Consider the following 26,155-nt stretch of genomic DNA (forward strand, 5'->3'; position numbering starts at 1 on the left):
GGTATGTTTCTTTGTTAACTGTTGGCTTTTTTCCAGGTTGTTATTAATACAGATGTATTTCACACTGTTAATTTAATTTGGTATTTGATGTCTTTGATTTTATTTGCAACCTAGTTAAAGGCAGCATGTATTAACGTTTCATTTCTGAACCACATATAGACCTACCTGTATAGAAGAAGGGGCATGTGTTGATTGTGTAGCAATAAATGATGGACAAAATAATTACAATATATAAAATTATATAATAACAATATAAATAATAATGGATAAAATAAAGTTGCTATCAGACACCCTTCAGAGGATCAGTTCAGTTAGCAGCGCCACGTGTACGCCTTACCTTCATTATCATTCACTCCACTCAGAGTCAAACCTGAATGCCCTTCTGATCCAACTCTGCTGTCAGTTTCTTAGCAGCTCTGACAGAAAACTTACATCCGAAATTTCTTAATGTAGGCTGTTTGTTCTAAAGAATGAACAAATGATTACTACTGTGCTATACAGTGTGAGTACTGCTCCAACAGTATGCTCACATCTGGGCACTGCTGAGCAAATTCTCTTTCTGCAGCTTCTTGGTCCTATGTACTCTGAAAAGGGTTGCTGTCAATGTCTGGCACTCGTGTCAGTGATCCCATCTCTTCCTCATACCAGTCTGCAGCCACTGATGCATCTGGCACCAGAGCTGTACAGCCAGTTGAGGAGTGAGTTGAAAGCCTCCCTGCAGGACCAGAGAGGACAGGTACAGGAGCTGCAGTAGGACAGAGAGGCTGGCTATGGGGAGATACCTCACTTCACTGAGAGAGGAGCTGAGACAGTAAACCATCCTCAGCCAAAGGAGCAGCAACAAACCCCCATCACCACCAACAGAATAAACTCCCTCAAAGTCTACTTAGGATCTTGCATTGACAAGATGTGAGGTCACAGTGATCTTGATCTTTGGTCATCTAAATCTAATCAGTTCATTTTTCAGTAAAATAGAATGTTAATGCCAAATTTGAAGAAATTCCTTCAAGGCTTCTTGAGATATAATGTTCACAAGAATGGGTCACAAGTACGTTTGTGCAACATGAAAACATAATGCCTCCTGGCCCTGACTATCACCACTGCAGAGATATTATAATATTATCATCATCCTTTCTCTTTCAAAATATTGATGATAATAAAGGATACTGGTGTTATTTTGCATACATGATCCTTCTAACTGATTAATGGACTGTTTAAGAAAACCAGAAGTGGCCTGGTGACAAAGTGTTTGTAGAAAAAAAGCATGTACTGGAGACAAGTAGGGGAATTCGTTTATACTGTGTTTGCACCTTGCTGTATTGAATTAATTACAAATTAACCATAAAAATGAACATGAACTGAGGTGGCATTTAATTCAAAAATCAAACTGTATAATATTTGGCTCTAAAAATGCTGAAAAACAGTAAATTGTGCCTTTGTATTGGCTGTGTCCTGTTTCGGCAGTCCCGTGCCGACCACACTTTCTTCAGGTGTTAAGGGGTACACATCGGAAAAGATAAACAAAACTCACCACCGGAGAAGCTTCCTTGTTGTGGGGAAGCCCTGTGAGTCAATTACCGAGTGCAGTAGAGTCCCGCAGTAATGGTATTCAATGAGCTGCGGAACTATACTGCACTCGGTAATCGACTCACAGGGCTTCCCCACAGCAAGCCTGCAGCTGGAGAGGTGAGTTTTATTTATCTTTACCGACTAAGCCGGCAACGATATCAAATGTTTGATACCTCGAAATATGTGCTGGGACCCTGTTTCTAATGTTGCTAAAGTTTGGTGCTGTTCTGAGCATTATTTTTGGCTTTTTGATGGCGCGTTATACTTGGATCCATTTACTGCAGCGTATTGTTGTTGTGCGGTCGTTTCTGAGGATGGTAAAAATACGTAAGCTAGCGGTCCGCAAACTTTATGTCTCGAGGGGGGTTCGTACTCGGCGTCAAGGTGTGTCAGACCATGGACTGAATTTACACCAGAATATCCCCTTAAGAGTCAATTGTCCCGATAATTTGCTCGGAAACGGGTCGCAGCCGACAATCGTAAATGTTAAACTTGTACAATATTTACGACCAAAAATCTTCATGTATAGGAAAGCCGACGACTCCTGTCACTACTCTGTGAAATGTGACGTGAAACGCAATGTAGCCAACCAGCTGACTGAGGAACACGGAAGCGGACGTAAATAAAAACAGAGGCGAAATCTAACTTTTCCCATGGGGGTGTTTGAATTACCTATTTTAATCTTTTTAATGGGTTTAGCACTAATGTTAACCGTCATACTGGTGGTTAATGCAAGTATTGTGTGTTGTCAGAAAAGCTCACATTCCCTCTTCTATGTCTTCCATGTCTTTCATGTTTTAAAACGTCTATTTACTCTTTTTTTTATATGCAGTCTATGCTCTTTTCCGTTTATGAAGAGCGCGGTGACGCTGGGGTTGTTGCTATTGGTTACTGTAGATCACGTTTGATCATGCGATAATTCTGGCTCGGAGGACTAGATTCTAGATCGGCCGTGGGACAGATTATCTTTATGTCTGTGGTGTCCTGTGTTGAAAATATCGGAGTACACCACACACAGTACGATTAAGCTGATTTTTGAATCTTTATGTGTGGGGGCTCTACAGATAAAAAATCTCTTAAGATTTATAAAATCCTTATGTGTGTACCCCCCTTTTAGCCTGCACCTTTCTTGAGTACTGTCATTGAGGAGTAGATCTAGTGGCAGGGGATGGTGCACAACCAGTGACATGCAGCAAGAAATGGTGTTGTGCTGGCGCAGGAACAAAAAAAGGGTGCTTTGGGAAAACCAAGGAGAACAAGAGGAATAGGGGTAACACAGAAAGTTGGGAAGGTTCAGGCTGGAGGCTTCTCCAGTGGAGCAGCTTCTGGGGCACTGGAAGGGGTAGCAGTGGCTTTCCTCTCAGTAATTGCTTGTCCTGCAGTACTCTGAGGTAGTAAGTATGTGTGTTCTTCTCCCAGCTGCTGTGGAGCAACAGCTAGCTGCTGGTAGGGCCTCAGCAAACACAGGAATCCTTCAGGGCAAGCCTAGCCTCAGTCACACTACCAAGTGGCCACAAATGAGCTCACCTTAAAAGCGGACATAGAAAATAAGAACAGAAACAAAATATTAATATTAATAATATTAGTGTTGCTGAACATTGTGGAGGACTGTGTCCTCAGTTCTACCAGATACTCTGTCAACCTGATCCATACCTGGCAAACTACCCCATCTGCTCTCTGATAAACATACAGTTTGTCATCAGTAAGCTTGTAAATAGGACAAAGTGCTGCAAAATTACACTACATAATTACATGTGTCTGAATACATGTATGCTGTGTGTTGTATGTTGTTTTTGTATGTTCAATCATTTGCCACTCCATTGGTATTGCTATGAGTTTACTGTAAAATATTACATACCAACAGTATTTCTGGCACCAGCGACACCACGTCAGAATTGAGGATGGACAGCACATTGTCTGGAGGGCTGGGTACAGGCTGGCTTGGAGGCAGTGTAAACTTAGATGACTGGATAATGATACAAGCTTGTCTGTGAGCACAGTGGGACACTGCAGAGCTAGAACCTTAAAGTTTTGGGTTTTTCTTCCTCAAAGTCCCCTTCCTCCTCTCCACCCTCTTCTACTAGGTCTTCCAGCAAGTTCTCAGTAGGCTATCCCATTGGACTATCTTCCTGTAAGGCTGGCCTGTCTGCCTTGGCAACTAGTCCACACCAATTAGCTCTCCTGAAAAATAAGCAACGCAATTTTAATGACAACAGTAAAACGATGCACCAGCGTATTTGGCACACTGAAAACACTATTTAGTTACTGTTAGCATATTTTTAGCTGAGCTGATACATTCACTTGAAAAGTTGGCAGGGGGTGGCCGTGGCCACCTCACGCTGAATCCTGGCCACCCTATTGGCCACCCTGGACTTACCCCAACCACCCATGCAACCACCGTATCACAGCTGTCACTACTTGCCGGCATGCGGAACCTTTCCTCCACTGCAGCGCAACCAGACAAAAAGATGCAAGCACATCCTGTCTGAAACCCCCTCTCTCCCCGGAGGAGAGTGCTACCCGCTGGCGCATGGTGCAGCAGCCAGGGTGAGACTGGCTGCGCTGGGAGTTTATAGTCTCCGAAAGAGCGGTGCATCAGACACCGGCTACCTGCCTCCACAGATCCAACGGCAACGACAACGGTTTCCACGGCGTATCACCCTCTGAACAGAGGCGGGCGAGGTGCTTCCAGCTGCTGGAGGCGGGGACCGAGAAGCGTCCAGCGAAGGATAGTGGGTGGTCTGGGGCCGCTGCTTGCCTGAATCGAAACAGTGTTTCCCATACATTGACGAGACTGTGGCTGCTCGCCATAGTCTAATTTGCCCCGCCATAGTCTAAATATGTGGAATGTGAAAAAATATTTCTGCCTTTCCAACGCATACCGACGTTTCAGTGAGTTTCTTTTCTTTGCATCACCTTTAATAACTTCAGTACTGCTAATTCAGGGATGTATTAGTGAAAAAATAATAATATGAAGCTGTTATCGAACCTGGAGCCTCACGCCCTTGGAGGCTCGTCCACTCACACACATACACGACATAAGGTGGGTCTTTGTGTCAGTCCGAAGCAGCCATGAATTAGTTACAAAATGACAAAAATGTTGCCTATGACTGACTGTTACGGTGAGTTGAAGAGTATCAGAAACATCTAGTTTGTTATTGTATATACACAAAAAATCTGATTTCATGTAAATCCGTTGGCATAAATCCAATGTTAGAGAAAGGAAATATTTTACTGTCGTCTTCCACTGCGGTCCATGACGTTAACTAGCATTTTGGATATTTAGCTTGATAATTAGCTAGAGGATTAAAATGGTCACTTAGATAATTCCTCTCTTGAAACAAATCATAAAAATAGTATTTCTGTACAATAGTAGATGAATCTTCATTCCAAGCCCATGCAGGGGAGTTCATGATGGCTGTGTGAGAGCATTATAACCAGAGGAAAAAAAAATTAAATTCCCAAAGTAGCCTATGACATAAGTATAAATATTACAGTATGATGACCCAAACGTTTTGACTGAGGGACAATGTCAGGGTTCTTTTTCAGTGCCAGCTGAAATAGCCTGGTCAGAATGTTTTGATACAGAGTTCAAATGTTTCTCGATGTAATTTTAAGTGGAGAGCCAATTATTATTAGTTGTTTTTCTAACAGCATTCCAGACCATCAACAAATGCAACAACATATACAATTGTTTTGTGCATTTGTACCGTAGCCCTTAAGCCTTGTATGTAAGTAAGGTAAAGTAAGGTAAAATATACCTTACTAGTACTACTAGTGGGCATTTTTGTACTTACTAGTAGTACTAGTGAGGTCAAACAATGCCTTACTAGTGCTACTAGTGGACATTTTGGTGCTACTAGTAGTGTCCAGGAGGCTACTAGTGCGTGACACATGCCTATTAGTAGGGCCTAGTAGTGTTGCTAGTTCAGCACAGCAGTTTACTAGTAAGGTTTGATTGCACACTAATAGGCCAAACATTGCACTAGTAGTGGAAAGAACGATACTAGTAAGACACAGTCGTTCTACTAGTGCACTCTAGTAGTTCTACTAATGTGCCAAATTGTCTTATTAGTGAGGACAAAAAGCTTACTAGTACATGGACCTTAAGTCCGATATCAAGGATATTGAATAAATGCTCAAACGGCATACCATAATGCTTAATGCCTAAAGCATCAAGTTCTAATAACTTCAACATAGAATTACCCATGTACATTCATCACACATGTATACATGGTTTCCCTGAATACCTCCATGCATCAATACTGTGTCATATCCATAGCACCACCTACTGGACACAGGAATTCAGACAAACATCCTATTTATATGATGTTTATACTGTAGGTGCTTTCCTCCATATCATATACTACAAGATGACATGCAACTAAAAGGTAATCACACCCTCTGACAGTGTCACTGCCAATCAATAATCAAAACACAAATGACAACAAATTCGTTTGAGGGATTTTTCACCTGTAGTCCATTTTGTTTTTATGTAGATTGCAGACAGTTCTACTGACTTCAGCATACACTATTTATTACCGGCAGGAGGAAGCCACCAAATTATAAAGGAACTACTTCCTCATTCCTATCTGGACCAAACTTCACATGTTCACTAAGACTCCAGCCCTGAACACATAGGCCAATATACAGTCATAGTCACAGCGCCACATGTTGGACACTGGAAATGACATTTAACCTCTTCCTGCACTGTCCGAAACATGGACAATTAATAGATGTGTATGCAATAATTGAGCATGGGGCCGGGTGCGCAGCACGCCCTGACAGTAACTTCCCCTTCGCAAAATCGTGAACAATGAAAAACCTACTTTTTCAAACTCCTCCTAGGCTATTTGACCGATTCGCACCAAACTTTGCATGTAGCATCTGTGGACCCTCCTGACAAAAAATTTATCAAAAGAATTTTGATAGCCCATAAAACTCCCAAAATATAAATTATTTATAAATTATAAATTTCCTGCACATTGTGGTGAAAACAGACAGTCTTTCATATCTTTACAAAATACTGTCTGATTATCACAAAAATGTTTGTAATTGTGTTCCATTGCCTGATGAGGGTTTGTGCAAAATTTGGTGCAAATTGGTCAATAGGTGGCACTCTGGTTGCAGTCTAATTAGTGTCAATGGAAGTAAATGGGAAAGTCTTCAAATCCTCTTCAAAACTCATCAACTTTCAACCTCTTCTTGTACCTCATAATTTGAGCTACAGATACCATTCCACCTTTTAAAGAGTCAGAGGACCTTTAACTATATGGCATGTATTTAGCTTTTTAAAATCTTTAACGGTGTTGAAATCATCACAGTTTTAGTTTTAAGGATTTTTTGCTCATCTTCTGATTTTATAAGGGGTGTGTATTGCATGAGCTAGAGTGCCTGACATCATCTCTTGAGTGGGGAGCAGCTGGAAAAACTGGAAAAAATTATCTTCAGCTTGATTTGGATCCCACATGCTTTACTTAACATAGACAATATATACATAGAAATGCAGGAAATCTTGTTGGCTTCCAGCTGATGGTTTTATTTCAGATGTAGGACTTACACTTTTGGCTGTAGAAGCCCTAGAGCAGGGGTACTCAAATGCAAATCTTAAAGGGCCACAAAGATTTTTGTCAGTGACTCAAAGGTCCATGTATTGAGGTCGGTCAGGCCACATGCAATAATACTGTAATATTCAAAACAAAATGTCATTTTCATTCAAAAGGACAACAAAAATACAAGCTAAAATAAAATGACATAAATGTAAAAGCATTGTTGAATATTTCCTCTTTTTGTTTGTCTTCAAGATCACTTAAGTCATGCATTATTTTATTATTTCTGCATCTGAGAATCTGAGCTTACCCAAAATCCACACCATTCTAAGTGAGCACTCTGTTGCTTTTTGTTGTGTCATAAATGTGACAAGAATTCTGCTTGCAGCTTGATAGGACTATTTCAGTGCATTTATCTTTGTTGTTCTTACCTCTGAATTTTGATGAAATGTCCTCAAAATTCCTATGCTTTGTCTCAGAATGCCGTTTCAAATTGGAAATCTTCATCTCAGATATAGTCTCTCTCCTGGCATATTAAGCACATAGGTCTTGTGCTGGTTGGAGGGAGAATGAATGCACATTTTTCAGTCCATTCTTCTTGAATTGCTGATTTTCACTGTCCACTTTTATTTTAGCAGTGAACTTGGAACATGCCATTTTCAAGCAATCTAGGCTCCTACAGCCAGCAAAATGTCAATATGCGAACTGCTCCAAAAATGAAAGTGAAAGTTAAAAATTGCGCTTGCAGCAGTGAGTGACCAAGCTGTCTGTGTATCATTGGCATGGAGACCAGTCCCGGCATACACGTGCTGACCCAACCAAAACACATAGTGAAGGAATAATAGTTCAGGGGCCACAAATAGGAGGGCCAGATGTGGCATGGAGGCCGTCTATTGAGGACCGCTACCCTAGAGCGACAGACACTCCAGCAACTCCCCCATAAGCCGCAATGTTAATTTTGAGCCTAAATTTCTGGAAGAGCGCAGACGGTACCTGTTCTGTCTCTCGCTCTGCCGCCCTCATTTTTCTCTCTACAGAGATAAAAAAGCAAAAAAAAAAAAAAGACATCACAGAGTTCAGCGATGTCTCCTGTGGCTCAGTATATGCACATTTTGGTGATAATCATTAAATTTTTCAAAAATTGCAGGAGTTTCAGAGGCGTTTTCCCATTTATTCTTATGGGGACATTTTCAACTTTAGTTTGCTACTGCTCCAGCATGTGCAGCCAGAAAAACTGTACACCTTTGTGAAGTCTTTCAGCCCTCTTGCTTTTCAGCTTTTCAGCCTTTTCAGCTCATCAGATATTCATCTTTCTGCCTTTTCAGCTTCTTCATACATTCAGCTTTATGTTCAGCTGGAAAAATTGTTCAGCTATCAAACTTTAGCCCATTCATCCCATTACTTTTCAGCCTTTTCAGCTTTTGAAAAATTCAGCCTTTTTTTTTTTTTTTTTTTTTTTCAAATTCTTGACCATTCAGATTTGCTAACAGATACAAACCTCTGTTTGGTCACACAGTGTACTCCTCTCATTATTTGTTGTTTATGTCGATTGGAGGAACTTCTTCTGACTTCAGCGTACATTACTTAACACCAGCAGGAGGAGCAGGCCACAAATTATGAAGGAACAACTTCCTCAACGGAATTCATTGCATGAACAAGCCTCACTGGCAGCGTGCCTCGCTGGCAGCATGCCTCGCTGGCAGCATGCCTCGCTGGCAGCATGCCCCAATGTGCGTGGACTGCGAGGGCCCATTATCGCTGCTAGTAGCTTTAATTTATTTGTTTTTTGATAAAACAGAAATCACATTTTACAAAAAGTGTCATTTGAAGTGAGTCTAATGCTAAAAATTGAGATGTTTCCTTATTCCTGTTGCTCAGTGCATATGGCCAAAATGATTGACATGAGCAACATCCAACTGTACTCAGTGTATGTTTATCATTTATATTCCTCCGACAAAAAAGGTAATTTCTGCTAGCATACCAAATATTAGAAACAAGTCATAATTGATAGGCCACTATCACTGTGAATTACATGCAGCAGGCCTACATTTGGTGTTTTTACCCTGGTGGAATTTCATATAAAGGCTTAAGTAAGTGTCTATTATATAGGTTGGTGTATGTTCTGCCAGTTGTTTCAATGTGATTATCATTGTTTGTTAACAGAAACTACAGGGGGCTGTTGAACTATCACCTCTTGAGGTTTAAAGTGGTTCTGCAAGACAGGAGAGGCAGAGGCTAGCTAGTTTGCATGCTAACTTCAGTACACATCTCTGCAACACAGTACATATATGTCTTTTACATGACATCATCACTGTTGTCTCTTCACAATCTGTTGAAAATGTTATTTGTTTCAAACTATAATTCAGTCCATATCTTACATACGTACCTAACTAGAAGATAAAAAGAGTTTTGAATTCTGTTCACTGTAAAATGTAATCATCGTCTTATGGATATTGTACTTTTTTCAGGGAAAACTTCATGCTTCACTGAAAAGTATTTGGCAAAAGGTCACAGTAAAGATTTTAATAAAGGTCCAACAGAAGATTAAACATGCATTGATTAAAACATTGCTAGATTCATGTAACTAAAACAAAATACCCAAACTGTGGAAAACTAAAACTAAACAATCTTGAAAAAAGTGATTCAAAATTAAAGTTAAATTAAAATACTAATATTCACAGCATTTAAGCAAGACTCACGTTATGACACTGAAATCCCTTAATGTTTTGTGCTCAGTAGGTTTGCAACATGTGTTCAATTGCACATAAATCCAACACATTCATTTTGTGAGTTGCACTATGTGGCATGCTGAGGCAACAATCTGTAGTCAGAGTTTTTTCAGTGCTTCAGATTTTCAAACAGCATATTGTAAACCTGATATTATTAAGTGGCATTAAGTGCAAATGTGATCATTGACTTGACTGATATGTCCCCTGAAAACAGGGTCCAGATGATTCTCTGTTGCTGTCTCTCGTTCATAGTCGTCTTTTTTCGTAGTGACAGTTCATCACTGGTGCTTCTAGGATCGAAAGTCCTTTTTACTGTAGGGCTTGTTTCCCAAGAGGTTCTCCACCTCAGATATGATGGACAGAGATAACTTTGGAAGAACCTGGGGAATAAGAAGAGACAAAAGTTAACTCAATTCTTTTATTTACATGAAATTGCCTTTGATTGGAGATGGGCCATTGCTGCTATTGTGAAAGCTTTCATTTTAACTGGACCAAGAGAAACAATCCATCTGCTTGTCATCAGTGTCAGTTTGAATTTGTTGCATGTTTGGGCATGCCTGACACAGTACTGTATGTACAGGACCCAAGTGCAAAACCAACTGTGGATAGACCTTTTTTTAAAAATCAACATATTTACAATTATAAGAAGGATCTGAACTGAAACATAAGATGTACACAGACAAACTGTACATGTTATCATGTCTCAAGACAAGTCTAGTCACAAGTCTTTAACTTCCAAGTTGAGTCTCCAGCACTGAACATGCCTCACAAAAGAGGCTGTAGGTCCATGTGACTTTGATCTGTATCTAAAAAAGTCAATTTGAAAACAGACCACAACTAGAAGGCAATAATGGATTGAATAATTATTTGTATTTGTCCCTGTTGCTTTTTGCTTTACCAGCTGTTCATTTGCTATTTGACCTTATTTCTTTTTTAGGATGCGCTTCGCCTCATAAGGTTTAATGGATGACAAGCTTGATAGTGTTAACATCCACACTGTCACAGATCAGTGGAGAGCAAGGAGGATGTAGATGCATGATATGAGCCGTAGGAAACAAAAATACAGTGAATATCCTTGCTGTTTCCAGGAAAGCGAAAAGGAGCAAAGGTGATGTCACCCATGCCTTTCTCAAAGTGAAAAGAGATTTTCAACTTGAAGCACTCGAAATGGACATGTGAAAAAAGGCAGAACATTCTGACAAAGCATTCTAGGAGCAACACTTTTTCTCTAGGCAGCATGCGATCCTCATTCACAAACACTGGAAAAAAGACACTGACACTCAGGGAAAAAACTTCATGTGGATATGAGCCCTGAAGCATTCCAAACACTGACTAATCGAGACTGTCTGGTACCGTTTAATGTTGTCCACCTGTATGTCTTCTGACCTGTATTGCTCTGATATTCTCCATCAGCTGGTCTGTTGTGGAAGCTCCCAGCAGAACAGAGTTCACCCCTTCATTCCTCAGGCACCACGCTGTGGGAATTTGTAGCACAGGAAGAAAAGCTAAATGCAGTCGCTCAGCAGCAGTTGTTGAATGAACTCATCTGGGCTTAACTTCACAAAGCAGGTTTAAACTCTGTAAACTCTGAGTTTGTTAAGCCTGAGATGAGGGAAACGTTTCAGGTCCAGAAAGAGTTAACTTAAGTGACAGTTACTGAGTTAACTAACTAACAGCATATTACTTTTCTTTTTGAGCCATTGTTTAGGCTCTTTATTTTTTATTTTGGCAGTATCAGTCCCCCATACTCATGACTGCTCCTCAGTCAGCTGTCTCAAGCATGACAAATTCTGATAAAAGAAATAAAATGGAGCCTGGACAAATAAAGCCTAACTAACTGACTCTGACTTCTGTTTGTAGTTGGCACCTAAATTACAGTGTTCCCACAGACCTGGGATTTGTACAGATGTCAGTCAGAATCTGTTGGGGATGCCATATCCCATTTTCTATGTGTTGATTTAATTACATTTAATCAGCATTTTTTGAAGTGCAAATTCAGGGCTTCCCTATAATGAGCAAACTGCTGGAGGAGAGTGGTGAAATCCGGCAACGCTAGCAGATGTTTGACGCCTCGAACTATGTGCTGGGACCCTATTGTACCTTTGCTGAAGTTTGGTCCTGTTTTGAGCATTGTTTGAGGCTATGAGTGGCTTTTTGATGGTGGTTTATTGGAGGAGGCATAGACTGCAGTGTATTGTTACCACAAGTCTTTTCTGAGGTTGCTAAATCTACATAAGCTAGTGGTCGGAAAACTTGATCTCTCGGGGGGGGGGGGGGTCTTACTCGGTGTCACGGTGTGTTAGACCATGGATTAAATTTCCGCCAGAATATCCCTTTAATTTATTTATCTACCTGCTGCTAACACCAACACTCCCCCAGTGCTCCGAATCCAAGCAGAGTCAACTGGTTTGACCAAAAGCTGCATGGCTAACTAACTAATCAACACTGAACATGCCTGTCCATCAGGGAACTCTGTAGCTAAATGTCCACTTCATTTTCTCTATACGCTATGATCCGGATTCACCAAAATAAAGGTGTATGATGTAGAGTTATCAGGGAGGCCTAACCCACAGAGACACTCACAGGTGGCGTTGTCTTTTTCGCATCTTAATTTGCAAAAAGACACTGCCACTTAATGAGTAATGCTTGATTCAGTTAACATTTCTGTTTGAAGGTCATGATTTGATTTGTTTCAATCTTTTTTGTTTTTTTTTTCTTTTAGCAGACCAGTAGTCTATATGCAGTAGTCTAGGATCATTGGTTTTATGCCATGATAATAATTACATTTTTGAATTCTTATTTCAAAACATCGTCTACATAGGGTCATGAATGAATCTAATAATGTCCATTATTCGTACCTAGTTTACCACACTAAGGCCTTATTCATAATAAATGATAATTGTTTCACTTGTCACCAGTCAATTAGAAATTTACTGTAAACAAAAGAAGAGAAGCCATAGAGGGAAACTGCCATCTAGTGACTCTTGGTTGTAACTGTGGGGTGCACTCTTCACAACAGTCGTCATTCACATTCCCAACAAAACATCCAATGTCTGGTGACATGTGTATGTGGTGTGGGAGTGTCACCCAAAGGTCAGTCTGTGTGACGTTTTGGGAACCCCCGCTGATAAGTTTGCTGAACGACGAATTGTTTGTCCTCATCGACAGATTAAAAATAACAGTAATGTCATTACAGTCATTACTATGTTTTAAACTCGTACACCAGATTGGACTGACGTGAAAGTTAAACTTAACGTTACACAGAGAGATATCTGTTGTGTTCCCTCTGTAGTATTTATTCATACTAAATCACGTGCCCTGCAACTGACCTGTTCTACTCTGTTTATGATCTCCAGTCATGCCTCTGCCACAGTAGGTTAAAAATGCCGGTCCAACAGTGGCTGTCAGCATCCACAGATGTGTTTTAAACTGCTGCACTAAGCCAAACTGAGTGAATACATACAACACATTTCTTACACTCCACTGTGGCTTCACTCGTAGTTTGACTGCCAACTTATGTGAATGGCCACCACAACGTGACGTTGGGCGTTTCTCCAAAATTTGACTCTGTCACAACTTTTTGGCCAGGCACAACCACAGCCAAACTAGACTACCCTCATTGAAATGGATGGGAAAACCTGCTCCTTCCCTGCAATGCAGGATCCAACGTGAATTCACTACAATATGCTGTGGTTTTTTTTTCCCTTCTTGGCACGCCTGCTGGACGCAATACTGGGAGTGTGGCTAAATCCTCAATTCCACCTTTAATTTCAGAGTTTTCGAGTTTGTGATGGTGCTTCGATCATTATCCGACTTACAATCAAGATCGTGACATACCTATTTATTGGCATACTTTCTGTGAGCTGATGAACAATAAAATCAGCAAATTCCTTGTCCATTGTCATTACTGTCCTATCTGAAGCCGTCATACTTTAGGTGATCCACAAAGCTATGAAAGTTATGACATGGAGGATATCTACAAAGCTCCTCTAGTAAAAGGTTACTACAGTACAGAGAAAATAAAAGATGTCATTATGATAAATAAGAATTAGTCAAACCATGGATAAAGTCTTCTGTATTGTGTGATGAAGTTTAATCAAGTTATTGTGAAAGAAAACATGGACAACTACAATGAAGGATATGACGGAGGTAAAGACAGTTTGTTTTTACCAATAGCCAGTTGGGGCAGAGTGCAGCCTAGTCGCTCTGCAACAGCCTGCAGCTCTTTCAGCTTCACCTGCTGACGGTGCCCCTCCTCACTCAGGATCTTGTCTTTCATCCACTGATAGCCCTGTTGCAAACAACACATGACAGAGCTCAGGGTTTAAGACACCACAGATACTAGTGGTGTTTCCAATCCAGATTGCAACAAAGGATGTCCTGCCCAGTACTTATTTCTTTCTCCAGTGAGGCTGGTCTTTATCACACTGTTACCTGTGAACAGGTCTTGGTTGAGGAATACAGTGACTTTAAATGACTCCTGCCTTCATCAATATCAAAGTGTAAAGCTCAAAATCAGTCCAAACCAATTTGCTATTCCAAATTGTGATTCAGATTGTGAGCACCATGTTCACCTCAAGCACCTCAAACCTCAAGTCATCAACGAAACTATTGGCGTGCCTAAATGCAATGGGCACTGAAGTGAGAACTTACTTGTAATTTATTTGTGTCAACCATATCTCTTCTGTGTAAAAATGTTTTTGTTTGCTTGCTAATGAGTTTACTTCTGATTGCTATTAGAATTTGAGAAAGGTCAAACAAAGGCAGTGGGTAAAGACGAGGATTAATCCGATGTTAAAGCCACAGGCTAAATATTCACAGGGATGTCACACAATAGAAGAACATGCGGAGAACTGTTACCTTGAGCGAGGCTCGTGAATAAGGGGGGATCCCTTTTGTATACTTCCCTGAGATGATCCCACAGGCCAGTGGAGACCATGTCATAGCTCCAATGCCTGGAGGTAGTGGGCAAAATGACATAATACAGGGTTAGCATCTAGATTTAAAGAAATTATAAGTGAAACTTTAAAAAAAGAATCCCATGCCTTAAGCCAAATTATCATAATTGCAAAATATATCCAGAAAACGCAGCATATCACCCAAGTAACCAACAATTGCTACTCTTTGTTAGCAATCCTTGGCTGTAGCTAATTTACATTAGCTAGTTCAGTAGATACATATACTTCTTTAATATAATGTCAACATATTGTGTGTCCTGGCTCTGTAAATTCTGCTGATAAAATTAATTTCTTGGTTGTTCAAACTAAAATTTTGAATTTCAATGGCAGCTCACAAATTCAATTTCATACACACAATACATAATACTAACGAAAAGACTGGGTTCTTTTTTATTTTGTCTATCGAGACTATGGCAGCTGCTCGCCTATTTTGTGGAAGAGGTCTGGGAGTTGCACTTCAACCTTCTCCCTCTGGAACATGTGGTACTCTGCCTGTTCACAGATGGGTGGGATCTGGTTGAACTGTCGCGCCACCGAGTACGCCTCCTACAGCAAACACAGGGAATGATTACTGAACAGTTGTGCACCATTCAAGTAACTTGTCTACAGTTTTTGACCCATTCAAAGAAAAGTCTTTATTTAAACAACAGTTTTCAAACAGTGCTTTACAAAGGCATGAAAACAAGAAAAAGGAAAAAAGAAGAGTTATAAAAAAAACAGTTATAAAAAGGACCTGGCAGTAGAACAATAATAGTAATAATAAATGAATTAGTAAATCACAGCAAAAACAAATAAATCAAAAGAACAGTCGAATGACCAATTCAGAAGAAAGCTATTCAACAGACGAAACAGAGCCATCATTACTGATCTCTCTCAGCAGCTCGTCCAGAAACATGGAGCTCTGACCCCAAATGAATTACAAACAGACCCCCGCCGAACGATCTCAGGCTGCTTTCAGGCTCATAAGAGTACAGTCAGTCAGTAATATGATAAGGGGCTGAGCAGAAATGTGATTTAAAACTGAGAGTTAGAGTAGTCCTGCTGCAGCATCTTAAACTAGTTGAAGTGAGAAGCGGTTGTATTGTGTGAGACAGAAGTCATTATCTCCTGAATTAATTATGGCCTGGCAGCTACTGAAGAAGTGACGAATATTCGTAACAAAGAACCAGATCGATCCATCAATGCATTTACTGGCTACTTTGAGACTTGTTTGTGCACTTACCATGATCTCCATGGAGGTCCATCGTGATGTCCCCCAATACATGGCCATCCCCTGGTTGATGACATAGGTCATTGCCCTCACCGTCTCTGCCAAAACAGACCAAATTATTATTAAGCTTGGCCTGGGCACGAGAGACTTGGTTGAGGTATCCCTCTCACGTGGCCATTGGCCAACTTTTCAATGAATTATCATATGCCAAATTTCTCCCTCATGCCACCACAATGTGAAGTCATGGAGATATTCAAGTTTTATGAACACAAAGCAGCTGACAAAGACCCTTTAATCCTCGGGAAGTGTTTTCTGAAATGTTTCGTTCACAGACCGACAGTCTGACACTTTCATTTCATGAATTCCCTGGTACAAGTATTTATACATCACAACTAGTTTTTATGCATCACAACTACTACGCAGGGCCTACGTGCCGATTTATCTCAGCTTCATGTAAATAATATTTCTAGGCAGTTCTGGTTCATGTACTCGATGTGCTGCTGGTAATTCAGAGCCTGCTGCACTGCACATTGGTGTGATGCATCACGCACCGCACCTGGACTGCTGAAGACAGAGCTGTCAGTCTTTCAGCTGGGATGGCTGTGGCAGAGCGAAATGAGATGAAGCCTGTTTGATTGGCTGCAATAATATCTAAATTATATGATGTAATAAATCATAGCATATTTCATGGTGTATTTGTAAATTGAAACAGGTGTTCATGTCTTATTTATAAATATACACCTTACATTTTAACCTGCACAGGTTGCAGGTCAAAGCTCAGCTAATGTCCTCATATAAACACTGTCACGGTGATCTGTTGCAGGATAAGCACACCCACCTTCTATCGGTGTGTTTGGATCGGGTCGATTGGCGAAAACCACGTCTATGTACTCCAGCTGAAGTCTCTCTAGCGAAGCCCTTAGACCTGTTTCATAAAGATAGTTAGATATTTATTGTACTATAGCATACAAGCATGTGATTGTGACACAACTTGGTTGTGCTCCTTTTCAAATCTTACCTTCGATTATATGTTTTCTAGATAATCCTCTTTCCATTTCTGCTCTGAAAAAACAAACATGTTTCATTTCAGAACTCCAGTGTGTAAAATTCCATTTGATGTTGCTCTTTGCAATATTTAATACACATAAATACTACAGTGTGTCTAAGTTTCTCTTCATAAATATGCTATTTTCTGTCAGTTCCTGGGAAGGTAGATGGTTTAATGTGGATGTGGTTACCTGTTGACGAGCCACTGTTTCATACTGACAAAATAATAAGATTCATTCTGGATGTTCTAGGACCACAAGAAAAATCTAGCACTTGCTACTGATGGCCCTACAGACAGAAGATGACTTGGCAGAGTGGATAAGATGTTGCAATTTTGAGAGCAATTGTTAACCAATCACTGTTTTTCTACTGAGCTTAAATGTGTCAGAGTTGGGAGGTAGGATGAAAATATAAAGCATTCCTTTTTAAACTACTCTGTGTTTCTGTCCAACACAAAACATCTGTTAACAAAAGGTTGTTTTTGTTTTTTCAAAACCAAAGTAAATGCATGCAGGTCATTCCATGCGAATTCACCCAGAATTCATAATTATTCCTACTTCATGTCATGGAGTTTCTAAAGACATTTCATGTAAAAACTCAAAATAAATTCATGGGACCTTTCTAATCCTATAGCTGTCCTCCAAATACTTTGAATTTATAAAGTTTGGCCCTCAGACCTGAATGTCATAATTTTTGTGATTGGTTGTATGTAAGCCTCACTAACTGAATGAGATTTGTCCAGAAGGTACAAGACATCCTAAAGATGATTTGCAACATTTATTTATTCAAATAGTCTCATTCAGTTTTCATTCATAGTTTCATTTTAATGGATCCTGAGATGGTGATGAGAGTCAGATTTGACTTGCAAGTGGACTGTCACAATTCAGCCCCTCAGGACAGTTCTTTAAACTGTTTATCATGTGGTAGACTGAATATTCCCTCCAGTATAATGCTGCGCGAGCACTGGCTTGTGAACAAACTGTATTAACTGTGTGGTTACATGCTGTATAGTTTTCCTCAACATGTTATTTGCTGAATTGCGTGTTCACTGAAAACTGAAAACCTTAGCTAAAGATTGATTAGAATGACTTGATTTATCAAAGACAGATACACTTTGGAACAGACAATTGGCTGATCACTGACTGACATTAGAAGCACATTAGGGGTACTTTCCATGCCTAGTATGAACCAGAGGACAGTCTGCAAAAAGCAAAGCTTGTATTACAGATCATAGATGAGTAGATGTAGCGCATGCTTTGCAATAACAGACTGACAAAAAGAGAGAGAGAGAAAAATTTAACATATGCATACTTTCCACCCCAGAAGATTTTGGTGGTGATGACTAAACTGGAACGTCTGCATTTGAGAACACAAATAACATAGACATTAGACTGTGGTGGTTTCTGAAAATGAAGTCCAGAATGAATTCCTAAAAACAACACATACATCCACTGTCATGGAAATAGAAATCTGTGAGAGTGCAGTGGGAGGCTGGCTTCATTGTCTCAACAACAACAACAACAACAACAAACAGGACTGCTAACAATGCTATGTGAGTATTTCACTTGGCAGCTGTAATGCTGTGGCACAGATACAACTCTTTCCTGTCAGTCCAAGGTAAACTGTTAAAGTGTTCCTATTTAACATTACTAGTTAGGTGAAAAAAACAGTTCTGCTCTAACTCTTTCAAATTAAAGCTAGGGTCTGTAATGTTCAGAAACACATTTTGTTACACTGGGTGTAATGGTCCTGCTATCCTGAGAGTAGTCAATACATTATGTATTCAGAAAAAGGAACGAAAATAATCAGACCTCTGTGGCAGCTGCAGGACTGAGAAGAAGCTGACCAATCCCTGCTTTTTGGTCCGAATAGCACGGATTGGTCAGATGCCTTCATGCCTCGTTCTGCCTGCGCCCCCCTCTGTCCCCCCCCTCCTCCGCGCGTGCACACATTATATTTCACTGATGCTGGAAATATTCAGCACACTCCTCTGCAGAAATACGGAGTTGCAGGAGAAGAAGTTCATTTGGTTACAATGGCAGAGAAAATGCAGCCAGCGTTACATGTAACAGCTCATCCCGCTAAAAAGGCAAGGAAAAGAAAGCCTGAGATGGAAAAGGCTGCCACGAAATAGGCTCTGGATAAAGAAAGAAGTCAGACCCGAGTCAATATAGGTGTGGCATTTGAGTGGTAGAGACCCTTCACATGCCCCAGACAACTGGGGCATGTGAAGGGCCTGAAAAGTGATGCAGTGGTTGCTCTATTTCTGTTGGACAGGTAATGATTTGTTTTGTTTTGGGGGGATTTGTTATCTTCATGAAATATGTAAGGTTTGCCAACTTGGCTACGTTTGTAGCTCGTATTAGCCAAATGCTAATGTTAGGTTCTTTGTGTGTTGTTTTTAGCCATGAGAATGTCTAATGAGTTGGTCCAGTTTCCACTGGATATGGGTCTGCTGCCTTGCAGCTCCGATCCAGTTTTGCTCCGCCGGCAGTCCCCACCGGTTGCGGTTTGAGTTCGCCACGGTGCAGTATGGTAAACAGCTGGCCTCACGACGGGTGCTGGTGTCAACACGGAGTGTTTTATTTTGAAAAATAACCGGATGTTGTTTGTTATTTCGGTGCTTTACTTCCTGTGTGCTCCATGCTAAATTCAGCTGCATTGCTGCGTCGTGCTTCGGCATCTCCTCCCTGCTGAGTCCCACTGCCAGATGCGCATTCAAGTTTGTGGGGGCGTGGCTTTGGACGGAGCACTGACGGGAAGGGGAGGAACTTAGAGGAGGTGCCACTTTTAAATCTTGCTAGCTCGCTTGCTAGCTCTCCGGGATTGTAGACCCTAGCTTTAACATAACAAAATGTTCAAAAATCTATAATTGAAGCATTTCTGTATCTTCTGTATTTTAACTATTTCCACAGATGGCCTCTGTATAGAACACTGGGGGATTTCTGTTTGTCTTCCTTCCTCTTTTTTTCTGTTCTTATACGGAAGTGTTGCTTTTCTACAGGAAGCACAGTGTGTCAAAGCCTGATATGTCTCTAAACAGGGGGAAAACAGAAATCATAGTTTTTATTACTGCTATTTTATCAGCAATGAAACTATGTTTTTAACAACTTTGAGTATACTATCCACTAGAATATATATAAAAAAGACAAATGGGGGAATACGTGTCACCATATACATTGGCTTGCACCCCCCTTGAACTTTTCCACATTTTGTCACATTTCAACCACCAATGTAAATCTATTTTATTGGTATTTTATGTGATAGACCAACACAAAGTGGTGCATAATGGAAGTGGAAGGAAAATGATTCATGGTCTTTAATTTTTTTTTTTACAAATAAAAAAAGAAAAGAGTGGTGTGCAATAGTATTTACCCCCCTGAGTCTATACATTGTAGAACCAACTTTTGCTGCAATGACAGCTGCAAGTCTTTTGGGGTAAATCTCTACCAGCGATACACACATAGAGACTCAAATATTTGACCATTCTTCCTTGCAAAATAGCTCAAGCTTAGTCTGACTGGGCCATTCTACCATATGAATATGCTTTTATCTAAACCATTCCATTGTAGCTCTGGCTGTATGTATAGGCTCGTTGTCCTGCTGGAAAGTGAACGTCCACCCCAGTCTCAAGTCTTTTGCAGATTCTAACAGGTTTTCTTCCAAGATTGTCCTGTATTTGGCTCCATCCATCTGCCCATCAACTCAGACCAGCTTCCCTGTCCCTGCTGAAGAAAAGCATCCCCATAGCATGATGCTGCCACCATCATGTTTTCTGGTGGGGATGGTGTGTTCAGGGTTATGTGCAGTGTTAGTTTTCTGCCACACTTAACATTTTGCATTTAGGCCAAAAACGCCAATTTTGGTCACATCTGACGAGAGCCCCTTCCTCCACATTTTTGTTGCGCCCCCACATAGCTTATGGCAAACTGCATGACTTTGTTTCAACAATGGCTCTCCTCTTGCCACTCTTCCATAAAGGCCCAATTTTTGGAGTGCTGTGGATCTCTGCAGCTTCTCTAGAGTTATCATGGGCCTCTTGGCTACTTCTCTGATCAATGCTCTCATTGCCCAGCCAGTCAGTTTAGGTGGACGGCCATGTCTTGGTACATTTGCAGTTGTGCCATAGTCAGTGCGTTTACACGACACTAAGAAAACCGAATTACTGGGTTAGGCCGACTGTGATCGGATCTTTAAGATGCATGTATACACCTTAGTCTGACTAAAATCAGACCAGATCGGATTTCTCATAGTCAAGCAGCACCCAGATTATTCGATAGATAGTCGCATTACTCCTGCATGTATACATTCCAGCGGATCGGATCGGGTTTTGTGTTCTGCGCAGGCGCAAGATTTTTCCCAGGGGCCGTGAGCTGGAAATAGATGGACGGCGGCTGCGGCGAGTTGAAATGGGTACAGCGCCACCTAGTGTACCGGGGTATGACATGCTCTGGCCCAATAATCCGATTTTCTCACCGGCATGTATACTCGGATAATTGCAGTAGTCTTATTGAGTGGCATAGTCGAACTATGTCTGTAATCCGACTGTGACTGTGTGAGCTGTGCATGTAAACGCACTGACTCTTTCCATTTTCAGGTGAACTGAACAGTGCTCTGTGAGACGTTCAAAGCTTGGGATGTTTTTTTCATATCCTAACCATGCTTTAAACTTCTCCACAACTGTATCTCTGACCTGTCTGGTATGTTCCTTGGGATTCATGATGCTGTTTGTTAACCAATGTCCTCTAGCAATCCTCTGAGGCCTTCACAGAACAGATGTATTTACACTGAGATTAGATTACACATAGGTGGACCCTATTTACTAATTAGGTGACTTCTGAAGGCAACTGGTTGCACTGGATTTTGTTTAAGGGTATCAGAGCAAAGGGGAATGAATACTTTTGCAAAACCATGGATCATTTTCCTTCCACTGCACAATTATGCACCACTTTGTATTGGTCTATCACATAAAATCCCAATAAAATACATTTACATTTGTGGTTAAAACGTGTCAAAATGTGGAAAAGTTCAAGGGGGGTGAATACTTTTGCAAGTCACTGTATGCAGTGCTCCCATAGGGCATTGAGCTAGGAACACGATTTTAGTAAACAAAGAAAAAACAAATAAGAACCTTCTAATAATATATTATTTTCAAACAATTCTGCAAAAACAAGAGGAAACACAATCACAAACACAAAAAACTCTACCTCCATCCCCTCTTCTTTATGATATTTCCCATCACAGTTTCAGCCCTGAGGGAAAGAAAGAGAGAGTCTTTTTGTTTTTCTTTAATAAATACAAATCAAACATTTTTTTTTAAATAAAAATGTAATGCATTTCACAAGTCATACAAAGTTACATGGAACCAGATAGTAAGGTAAAACAAGTGTTGGATGGTAGTGAGAGTTGCATCAACTTCAATTTAAAATGCTTTAAAGGTACATTACATAGGCTACAGTGTAGTTCTTGGTGGTGAATTTGAATGCTTTAGACAGACAGACAGAACCGCAGTTTTTAGCTTTTAGTAATTGCTTTAATTTACAATATTCATATCTAACGGATGTAGAAAAATCTTTTTTTGAAAAGTCAAATTCTCTAACGTTTGAGGATTAGTGAGTGTGAACAGCTAGCCTTACTTGCCTTATTGACATATTTCAGGGTAACGTTATCGAGGTTGATAAGGATATTGCGGTTGCTTATTGCTTTGAAATCTCTTTTTTATTATAATCCTATAAGATATAATGAGGGAGGACAGGGAACTAGCCCATGGCGGAAAATTAAGCAGCATAGGGGCCTGGACTCTCAAAGCTGGTGCTGATGGTGCAGCTGTGATTGGGCCCTTTACAGGAGCATGCCCCACTCAACGGAGCGTGGGCTCCGAGTGAGCATGTGACGAGGATGCTTCAAAACAGTACTTTCAGTCACTGAATCCCAACATCACCTTCTTATCTGTAATACCATTTTTTATATACACCCTCACATGTGCACATCCATCCTCGTGTGGGACCCCCAGTAATGCTGGGCATATTAATGGACAGTGTACACCCCCCCATCCTGATTTATTCATTATTTTGTTTTTATTTTGTCCATTCATACACTGACATATGGTCATTTGCAATAACAACAATAATATTTTAGTAGGTGAATTGGTGGTTATAATAAGTAGTGCTCACCCAGGCACTTTGGGCAGCAGGAGTCCTTTGTGTGTGACTCAGGTGGGCATGTATGTTGCTCAGTCAACGTCATTATTCTGCATGCCATGCATGTAGCCACGTTGTGCTGATGTGACTGTCTTTCTGTATTCCCAGATGAGCAGAAGTGATGGAAAGATGCATACATTTAGCGACACAAATGTACAATAATTGTGCAAGAGTAACAGACTGTTGGTAGTGTAAATACAAGAGTTATATCAAATTCAATGTATTTAAACAGTGCTTAACTGAGTACTTCGGTAATGAGGAAAGCACCCCCACCTCTAGCGCACTAAAATATTGGCAGTGAGTGAGCAGAATATTATGAGCGTGTATGTTTTGTCCATCATATTAAAAGCATACATTTTCTGTTAATGTCTGAGGAAATGTGAATGTTTATAGCCCATGTTGCTCAATTAACGTTATTAGCCTGCATGCCATCTATATTTCCACTGAAAGAACAGTAAAGGGATTCATTTTCAACTCATGTACGTCTGGATGTGCCTTTGTGTGTTCAAGTGTGCTATAAATATTGGGGGCTTGTCTGGGATGATTAACGTTGTGTTCAGTGTGACACACACGGACGAGGTTTGCCCCACTTGATGTCGGGGGCACAGCTGCAACATACACAATGTATCTGGAAGATTTGGCAGAGATTGTGTCACAGAGACTGTGGCTGTTGCAACTGGACCAGCTCAAAGAGGTGTGTCTTGAAGCTAAAATTCCAAATGGAGATGTGATGACAAGACGAGCGTTAATCAGACAAATAACAGAATCCATGGAGAATGCAATTAATGATGTTGGATGTTTCACTGTGTTGTCTCAGGAGAATGCTGAAATTTGTTGATCAAATAATAGAAAATCCTGGAAACACAGATAGTCAGGAAAGTACAGAAAACACAGCACAAATCAACCACAAAACAGATCCAGAAATGAGCTTAGCAGGAAAATACTCACAGCTCCAACTCAATAGTCAAGCTCTTCAGGATGAAGTTAGGAGGCTGAGTGAAAGAATGAACAATGCATCATCAAGTCAAGCTCCAGCTCCACAAAATGTGTTGCCTACAGCTGTGAATAGACTTCCACAAGTGACAAGTGACAATAAGGCTTGGAAAACTCGCTGAAAATGTCCAAAAAACCCTGAAAAGTGCCTAACACAAGGGTTAGCTCCAAGGCTAGCCCAGAGGCTAACGCTACACCTGATGCTGTACCTGCACCCAACCAGGGACCCGGACACAAGGCCATCCTCCTAGCAATCAGCAAATTGGGGACTGAACCGGGCACACTGTACGCTGCGTGTGAGACTGGGTAACAGTGACCCGCTGAGAGCCTTCATCATCAGATGTCATTATTATTAGGAGAAGAAGGGAATACTAAGGAAAGCTGGCCAGATGAAACAACTGACTACGGGGGACAGTGATAAGATCCGCATCCAACCAGACTACACACAGGCGGTAGCCAAGCAGCAGGCAGAGTTCAACAAAGTGTTGGGCCTATTAAGGAGCTGTGAGGGATGGCGAGCACACAAGCTTTCAAGACCCCAAACAGGCAAAGGATTTCATAATGAAAGACCTTAAGTGTGCAACCAGAAGATGTGACAGCGTGGAGTGACATGCTTTCCCACATCCTGCATACAGAGGTATGTTTGACGGTATCCGGACTGCCATCCTGATAAGGACTTTGTTTAAGCAAAGGGGATTTTAATATATCCAATCACCAGCAAAAGACCATCATCAAAAACACAAATTTATAACAAATGTCTTGTTTTGGGCAGATTTGGCCTTGATAACACATAACTGGTTGATTTAAAATGTACACTTTGTTAAACCTCTTCACTGTTCATTTTTATCCACAAAGCCTCGTTAGCACAACTGGACCGTTTAGAACAACATTAAATTTCGGTGGTGTTTCCATTGTGTCCAGTATGTACCAGTAGAAATTCTTATATTTAATTTTGGTTTTGAACTGTTAGGGCCCTTACAATGCATGACTGGTCAGAGACTCTATCTATGTTTGTTAAGGTTACTTTCATGAAGTGGGATATAAATAAGATGCTAGATTGGAAATGTATTGAGTGTATACTGTATTTGATTACAGTTAAGATCAGCTGTGACATGTTATTCTGTCATTCATATAGTTTTAGTGAGACTCGGAGGTAAGCTTTGTTATGTAGTGTGATAGTGTAAGACTGGGGGAGTATATAGCCTTTTGTTTGGGGAGAGGCCAACAATGGGGTTTTGTGAATGATATGTTTCATTCTGTGTTTTTGTATTTTCTGTTGTTTTCATATTTTTTATTATCAATTTTAACTGCACAATGTCTAAACAGAGATCTGTCACTTGTGAAAAGGCTTTATGATCAGGCTGTTTCTAGGCAGGCTGCTGTTAGGTCATTTCAGATACCAAAAATATGGCGACCCCTAATGTTAATGGTTTGGGGTGGGTAAACATCAAATTCACAAACTGGAACACCAAAGGGCTTAACCATCCAGTAGTATGGTGTGTAGTAAGGTGTTTTCTCATTTATCAAAGCTGCAAACAGACATAGCATGTCTGTTTTTGTTCATGGATAAGGATCCTGTATGCTACACCGCAGGCCTCTGTCCGTACTAATAAAATAATCTCCAACTATTTTCCTGTATGTAGGGGGACAAGACAGGGCTGTCCATTGAGCCCAGTTTTGTTTGACACCGCCATTGAACCACTAGCAGTTGCACTTAGGAGTGCCAAGGAGCGCATGGGTGTCATTAGGGGGGCTGAAACTCAGAAAATCTCTATATGCAGATGACCTGGTACGCTATCTGTCTGATCCTTGCACCTCTATTCCTAAGGCATTAGAAATTAGAATCAACTGTACTAATAGTTTGCTCTTCCCTATTAACGACCAGGCTCGACAGATGTCT

General features: G+C 40.7%; 1 protein-coding gene and 1 long non-coding RNA gene across 4 annotated transcripts in view; one reads left to right on the forward strand and one right to left on the reverse strand.

Annotated features, from left to right (window-relative positions):
* The first annotated feature begins 1,651 nt into the window (after positions 1–1,651).
* LOC119023079 lies at positions 1,652–4,448 on the forward strand. The gene is made up of 2 exons (XR_005076156.1): positions 1,652–1,686; positions 3,434–4,448. It is a non-coding gene; the product is annotated as an uncharacterized LOC119023079 (long non-coding RNA).
* Positions 4,449–9,546: 5,098 nt separating this feature from the next.
* Positions 9,547–26,155, reverse strand: part of LOC119023243 (voltage-gated potassium channel subunit beta-2-like) — a 49,896-nt gene continuing 33,287 nt past the window's right edge. The window contains exons 6-16 of one of the 3 annotated variants that reach the window (XM_037105030.1): positions 24,211–24,254; positions 22,270–22,314; positions 18,374–18,418; positions 17,034–17,077; positions 16,854–16,940; positions 16,028–16,113; positions 15,231–15,351; positions 14,708–14,802; positions 14,018–14,138; positions 11,234–11,322; positions 9,553–10,227 (exon numbers count right to left, since the gene is read on the reverse strand). In XM_037105030.1, the coding sequence (XP_036960925.1) occupies positions 10,138–10,227; positions 11,234–11,322; positions 14,018–14,138; positions 14,708–14,802; positions 15,231–15,351; positions 16,028–16,113; positions 16,854–16,940; positions 17,034–17,077; positions 18,374–18,418; positions 22,270–22,314; positions 24,211–24,254 (867 nt within the window). In that variant the 3' untranslated portion in view covers positions 9,553–10,137. Of the gene's footprint in view, positions 10,228–11,200; positions 11,323–14,017; positions 14,139–14,707; positions 14,803–15,230; positions 15,352–16,027; positions 16,114–16,853; positions 16,941–17,033; positions 17,078–18,373; positions 18,419–22,269; positions 22,315–24,210; positions 24,255–26,155 lie in introns of all 3 variants that reach the window. The other 2 variants (XM_037105031.1, XM_037105029.1) reach the window with 2 other exon arrangements.

Source organism: Acanthopagrus latus, chromosome 7 (genome assembly GCF_904848185.1).
Source record: "Acanthopagrus latus isolate v.2019 chromosome 7, fAcaLat1.1, whole genome shotgun sequence".
Classification (NCBI taxonomy): Eukaryota; Metazoa; Chordata; class Actinopteri; order Spariformes; family Sparidae; genus Acanthopagrus; species Acanthopagrus latus.